This window comes from Bolinopsis microptera, chromosome 2 (assembly GCF_026151205.1).
Source record: "Bolinopsis microptera isolate Bmic1 chromosome 2, MBARI_Bmic_1.0, whole genome shotgun sequence".
Lineage (NCBI taxonomy): Eukaryota > Metazoa > Ctenophora > Tentaculata > Lobata > Bolinopsidae > Bolinopsis > Bolinopsis microptera.
In genome coordinates, this window is record NC_087073.1 from 13,199,884 (window position 1) to 13,207,550 (window position 7,667).

The 7,667-nt window shown below is 35.5% G+C and overlaps 1 protein-coding gene across 5 annotated transcripts in view; it reads left to right on the forward strand.

The window, feature by feature from the left end:
- LOC134826600 (myophilin-like) overlaps positions 1 to 7,398 on the forward strand; it is a 105,575-nt gene extending 98,177 nt beyond the window's left edge. For 3 of the 5 annotated variants that reach the window (XM_063839034.1, XM_063839033.1, XM_063839036.1), the window contains one exon: positions 6,817 to 7,398. In XM_063839034.1, the coding sequence (XP_063695104.1) occupies positions 6,817 to 7,038 (222 nt within the window). In that variant the 3' untranslated portion in view covers positions 7,039 to 7,398. Of the gene's footprint in view, positions 1 to 951; positions 2,494 to 6,816 lie in introns of those variants that run through there. The other 2 variants (XM_063839035.1, XM_063839039.1) reach the window with 2 other exon arrangements.
- The last annotated feature ends 269 nt before the right edge of the window (positions 7,399 to 7,667 follow it).

Genomic DNA, 7,667 nt, shown 5'->3' on the forward strand with positions numbered 1-7,667 from the left:
CTAACAGTGGAAAGTTAAGGCTTACTCCAGTTCTAGAACACAAAAGCCCCTAGGGTGAGACTTTCAGTTTCGGTAAAGTAAAAAGCTTTTTCATTGAAAACATGACCGAGCTGCTCCTAGATTGGAACTCAGAATCTTCAAGAGCATTTCCTCGAAGGAGCTTCCTGATCTTGCGATGGACGATGTGTTGGGTTAAGAGCTTCCTCCTGGTTTCTGATCGTACTCCGAGCTGTATTTCATGTGTTGCTGTGTCTGAGTTCCTCTTACTAGGTTATTATATTTATGTTCATAATCATAGTATAGATAATAATCATAGTATAGATATTTGGCGGAATGACAGGCTGGGCGCCCTCAATAAAGTTCCTCCTGAGTTAAATGGTTGTTCTTGATTTGCTAGTTGTTGATGCTATTCGTGTCCTGTACATGGTGGAAAGTAGCTGTTACCTTATCAACGTCTATAGCCTATTCGAACTTTTATTCACAAGGGATTGGTATAAGTTTGGTCACAAAAATGTATTTTTACCAGTATCAATCACTATGATAAAATAACGTGAATGGATTTATTTCATAAATTCCAACAGCACAGACGATGAATCTTCTTGATTGATGATATCATTTTTATTCTGTGACTATAAGTATAACTATAAGTATTGGATATTGTGTAATGTTTTAGAATACTTCGCTTCTCGTAACATGACCTCGACTGGAGCCGTGTTATTCTTGAATGCTGTAAGTGTCAATAATATTTGTAATCTGATATGGCACTCAATGGTTCTTGGAATGGAAAGTCTAATCTTGTCTTTTAAAAATCGTACCTACGCCACTCCTCTCTTGTGTCTCTTTTGTGAAGCGAAGCAGCAAATGTCAGTGACAGGGAAAATTGCTAAATATCTCCATAGCAACACCCTGTCTTCCATAACAACACCCCTGATTGCAATCTGCGTCTGGCAGGTACAGACGTGCATGTTTGCAGTGGGTACAGTTTCCCAAAAGAACGGGTACCAAGGACCAACTATTGGAACAAAGATCTCCAAACCGAATCCCCGTGATTGGAGCGAGGAGCAGCTTAAAGCGGGAGACACTATTATAGGCCAGCAGATGAGTTGTTACAAAGGAGCGACCCAGGCTGGCATGAACATAGGAAAAAATAGAAACATTATTGATTAGAAACGTTAAGGACCATCATCGTGTGGTGTTGGTGCTGGACAGTTAGAGTGATGAGAAATTAACTAAATGTTGATGTTTAGTTGATTAGTTTTCCGTTATTGCCGCGGTTGCTTTCAAGTTTTTTTGGAAAAAAAAAAAACATTTGGAAAACCAAGTAAATCATATCACTCTGAACTATAATATTAATTTAGACTTGTACTTGTAATTTTTATATTTTAATTCTTCTTATGGTATTTGAAAAGCGTCTTCATCTGTTGGTACGGTATAAACTTTCCCGTGGCCATTTGTGTCCAAAGATGCTGAAAACTGATCATCGGAAAAAACATTAGAATTGTACTAGAAATAAACCAGTTCACCAAATTCGTTTTGGTAAGGTTGGTTTCAGATAACTAACACTAACACTGGCAAACTTACCGTGGAATTTTTCTAGTTTAATTTTGGAACAAATTTTGAAACGACCGCGCGCATAAAATTGAAATAGAAGAGATCTGAAATCTCTAAGGTGTCAGGATTAACAATTAAGTTCCTGCCACCTAAGCCACTTCGCTAGTCACACTGTTCACGTCCTTAAAATAAACCCACTCTAACCAATCAGATCATTTCTACAATTTACGCTGTAAGCTCCTTTGCAAGCTCCAAGGGATATGCAGGTCCTTGCATCGGTACCAAAATAGCTGAGAAAAACGAGAGAGATTTCGATGAAGCTACACTTAACGCTGGAAAGTTCGTGTTGGGAGGCCAGATGGGCTTCACTGAGGGAGACAGCCAAACTGGAATGAGCATGGGCAAGACAAGGAAGGTCGTCGATATGTAAATTGGAGAGGAATTAGGATGAGGACTATAATTTGTGATTAGGAATTTAATTTATTCCGCGTTCGTTGCATTTTATCTCTACGGCTGAAGCATCCCTGCTTTATTGTACTATGTATAGTTCTTTGTTCTTATTAATATTTGCATTGTTTTTCAAGAAAATTGTGCTAAAACATAAAATCAGGTGACATTTTTAGATTTGATATCCAAGTTTCATTTTTTGTATTGGTTGGACTAAATTAGATTAAGACAAATCGAATCTTATTAATATTAGATTCTCATTTAAACATAGTATTAACTAAAATTGGGTACGGGGTGGAGTTTAAGTAAGCAAGTGTTTGTCGTCATACATATTTTCCATTGCTCAAACTGAATATTGTGACTAGAAATGCACTGCACAAATTATAATTTGTATTATTATAAATGGTTTAGTTTTACTTTTTTATTTTCAATTCTGTAAGTGTTAACCTTTGAGATATAAATATTGTGAAATAAATTTGTGAGTTTTACAGATAATTTTGTTTCAATCTTTAACGAAAATTTGTTCATAGTCCATAAGTACACTTTACAATGCTATCCTCTAATGCTATCCTGTAGGTATCACACAGCTTTTCGGGCCCCTCAGCATAGCCTTCCTGCCTTCCTCTTTAAGGCAGCCTATTTTGTTTTTAACATTTAACAGACGTCAACCTGAACCAGATAAAATGTAGTTACAGTGATTTTGGGCCCAATTTAGCGCGATCATTTTTAAATGTTCATAAGATTAGCACAAATACAGCTTACGGTCATACTGCATAAAAATGTTTGATAGGCACGTGCTTTGATATCTGAATATCCAAATAATCTTATTTATCGGCAAAAGTGAAATAAGTAGCGTTTACTTATACTACAATTACAAAGTGCTTAATGATTTGGTTAATTATATTTATAATAGTCGTGGTATTCGGTAAGCCAATATATTATTCAATTTGTTAAAAAATGTTGTAAAACAATATTGTTAACAAAATGTTATTAACATTTAAAAAATCTACCAAAAAAAATATAACTGACTCAATGCAGTCTTAGATACGAGAAAAACAAAAATGAAAAAGCATTTTCGGTACCATAGTATCAACTCTAATGCATGAAATCTTTCAAAAACTATTTATCTCAAAAATATTGAACCTTCTTGGAGGGTGATCCTGATTCCTGAACTGCATCAAGCCCACTGCCCAGCAAATTTTCCAAAGATAACCAATCGGCAATCATTCTCATATTTACTTCCAATCAAACATTATCATTATCATTATTATATCACGCTCAAGAAAAAATAACAGCTGAAAATGCTTTCATTCCATTACGTACCAACTTAAAAAGGCCTTTTTTACAATTCACCAATATGTTTCATGTCATAATTAGTTCTTATCAATTAGTTAAAATGCAGACTCAATTACTTCACCGACAGTTTCTTGCTTAACTTTAACTCATTGACCTTTAAATAACAATAACATCCGCGTCGTCAGCGAAAAATCATACAGAAAATTAAATTAAACCTATTCTTAATGGAACAATCCAATCAGTAATCATAAACATAAAAAAGTTAAACACTTGCAGAAACCCCCAAAATTCCTTTTAGTTTTACGTCCACCTTTATTTTTTGCGGTTTTGTTCACTCTCCAATCAAATGCATACAGTGGCCACTCCGTCACGTAAGTAACGAGGGATCATGCATCAATTCTCAAATAACCTTAATAAGGTTCATGAAGATGGCTCAGATGCATTGCAGCAAAGTCGTGTAGCCAAAAGCTGAACATTATGAATTTCATTACAGATCCTTTGGCTTTAATTCGGAACCCGGTCGAGTGGACGTAAAACGTCGCCCCTGCACAGTGTTCCTCGAATACCTGGCTTCCCAGCATACAGCTATCAGCCCTTTATAGCTTTTGTGCCTTGAATCTTGCAACTAGAACCACTGCCATAGTGCCAATGCCATGATCTTCAAATTTGAAAGAAAGTTACCTTAGCTAGTTCTATGGTTAGCCTTGTCATACGTTGTAAGACCCGCCGCGCACGAGTGCGCGGCGCGGCTCCCAGTCCCCCTGTATCGTAGAAACTTATACAGTGAAACTCTACTAAAGTGAAACGACAGTTGCAGTGGGGGTCACGAAGTGATACAAGGTTAGCCTACTACTACTTATAGTACTACTATACCATTACCCCTCGTGCAGCTAAATTTAAAAGACTTATTCTACTCAAAACATAGCGGCATCACTGCATCTCCAAGCTTAAAGCTTATGTCGCAGACACATAGCATAACTAATTGAGATTGAAACGACTTTAAGTCTAACTCTAACCCTATTAGTATTCCATCTTTCTTTGAAGTTGAACCCCACACCCGTGTGATTGCCGGCGCATTCTATCATCTATTTCTAACAAAAAGACGTTTTCTAATAGTATTACTAATAGTAATACTATTACTGTTAGTTATATAAGTATAATGAGAGACATTTTCCATACTTTATTCTTTTCCATAACTCCCCAACCTATGGCTATTCTGTGAAGTGTGAACCTAAACCAAAAAACGTCCCGCCTCCTCTTTCACACGTGCCCTAACGATTCCACGGACAAATGATCAGTTTAAACTTAAAGCTTTAAAGGAATTGAAACTCTCCAAAGACCAAACAGAAAAACACATAATAAGGTCGGTTCAAAACATTATTTGAAGCTGGGCTCCCCTAATCTGAGACAATCTAGGTAAACTATAGGTAAAAATATAATATTAATCATAAGCTAAAATGTACTAATCTTTGTATTCTAAATGGGGAAAAAGAAGAAACATTGTCAGTCAGTCGAGAAAATTGTCAGTCAGGCTATATGGCAGCTTTGTAGATGTTGTGACTATGCTAGTAGTGGTCACAGGCTTGCGACTGGAATTGCGGTGTTAAATCGATTTAATGGTATACCAACGATCCACCTCCCACTTGTTGTTTGGTACTTAGCATTAATAGTGTTAGCTGTAGCCATTTATAGCAAGAATCTTAAAACTAAAGGGGATGACAAGGAAAAGAGGAAGGAAAAAGAATAACGGGACAAACAATTAATTAAAGTATTTATAGGAGCATTAGATATTGTAATTACAAGCTTCAATAATAAATCACTAACTAAAACTTCTAATTAAAATGACACTTGGTACGCTCGCCCATTTTCACTGGTCAGTCTGAACTTCGGTTTAGCACGTTGTACACTTATTCACCTAAGTTTCAGAATTTGTTCAGTTTAGCAGAGTTAGTACCCGTGTTTCAATAAATCAAAAGATATCAGGGGAGTTCTTTAATAATGTTACGGTCATCTAGAATACCGAACTTCCTGAAAACGTTATCATATTTCCTCAGACAACGTTTAATGCCTTTAATCAGTCTATCACGGCTATATCCTCTATCAATTAGAATTTTGAATATTTTGTGAAGATGGGAGGTAAAGATATCCAATCTAGTGCAAACATTACCATATCTAAGAACTTGACTTGAAAAAACGTTGTAGCCAACCTCGGTTGGGATGTTACTGTGAGGAAATGTAAGGGATACAACATGAAAATTAAAATCATCAGTTTTGTTATACACTGATATTTCTAGTCCTTCTGTGGAAATATTGATATTTAAATCAAGGTAGTTAATGATTTTATTATTGGAACCAGCTCGCTCCATCTCCAATGAATTAGGATGAATATCTTTGATCAATTTATGAAAGTAAAGGTAGTTAATAATAGATAAATCGTCAACATATCGTTTATTATTGGATAATATCTTTGCTAATCCCATTTTCTTTTCCTGAAGTAAACGTTTCATATAATTAAATTCCTTTTTGCCAACAGTGAGATCAGCTATAGGGGAACTTGAATTTCCACCCATAGGAATACCCTTGGTTTGTATGAATACAATCCCACCGAAGACGACATAAGTGTTATAAATAATAAATTTAACAGCCTCTTTTAGGTCATCTTGACTAAAGCAGGCATGAGAATCATAGGTTTTATTGGAAAAGAAACATGTATTACTGTCTCTTTTAGAAATACAAATATATCTATTACGGTCAACAAATTCATAAACCATAATACACCTTACACTCACCATATTAATTCAGTTATGACTTACAGTCTTACACAAGCATTACTAATACTATATCTTATTTAGCTAGATTTTCTGATATCTTATTCAGTATTCGTTAATTTCACTACACATAGACCATAGCAAAACTATTGCGCCAATCAAGATAATCCTGAGCTATCAGTATCAAACCCTTATTACTTTGAACTAAATATTGTAAGTTAAATCTCTATTCCGAGGACTTTCAAGTTTGGAAAATTTGTCTTTGGCCATGCAATTTATCGCCATCAGAAATTTAATCTATTTATATTTATATTACTCTGAGCAATCCTTAGCAAAGTTTAATATATGCTAACACCCGCGTACGACATACGTTGCTGCACCTTCCTCCATCGGTGTGGTTATAAAGATCTAATCCTAACTGAAATATGAATATGCCATTGCCACCGTTCAAAACATCAATGCGTCAAATATATGACCGACCCAGCGCGCTGCGAACAAAATTATGATAATGATATGATCACAAATAAAAAGGACGAAATGGAAATAAAAAGTCCTCAAATTGTTTGCTATTCACAGAGTTTTAAAAATAAAAACGAGCTTCAGTCAAAAGAAAGTTATAAAATTTGGCTACCGCGCAATTGCCGTAAATTGCGATCCATGGTCGCATTCGACAGTCGCACTCGACTCATCACAACAATACCAGTCTGTAAAAGTAAACTCAAATTCTGCTAAACCTACTAACCCGTCCGACCAGGTCCTTGCAAATATCGCTGCTGTCAGCTCGGTTGCTAGTTCATCAAAGGGATACCAAGGTAGTTGCATCGGTACCAAAATAGCTGACCATAACGAGAGAGACTTCGACGAGGCCACTCTGAACGCCGGAAAGTTCGTCTTGGGAGGCCAGATGGGCTTCACTGAGGGAGAAAACCAAAGCGGTATGAGCATGGGTAAAACCAGAAAGGTTGTTGATATGTAAATATTGGAGTTAGATGAAGACTGATAATTGCGATTAATATGGATTAGGAATTTTATTTATTCCGCGTTCGTTACACTTAATCGTGAAGTTAGTTGAGGCTGTTTCGTGGAATTTTAATAATTCCACCTTGATACTTAGATTATTAATATATGTATTACAAGACTTTACTTGGTAAGATATTTAATATCCGCCTTAAATTATTGTTTAATTCTTTTTGTTGTTTTGGCCAACTATTTTTGAACTGTGCTGTGTGAAAATATAAAGCATGGTTACTGTTTAGCAATTTTATGTGTCGTATGTTGATGTACAGCTTTTCATTAGGATACGATGTTCTTTTGATAATATTATCTGTTAAATAAATTACTGAGTTTAACTGAATAAAAAGTAATTCAAAAATCGCTATAATGTTCATAAACATATTATTATTAATTCGCCGAGCCCGAATATAGAGATTCGACGGAATGACAGGCTGAGCGCCGCCCAGTAACGAATTTAATATTTTGTGAATATTTGATCTTAAATGTTACTCCTAAAGATTCAACAAAATATGTCAAAAATGTCCATATAAATGTTAAATATAAAAGAATAAATAACTTAAATACTGACCTGTCAGGAGTCCTAACCGAGGA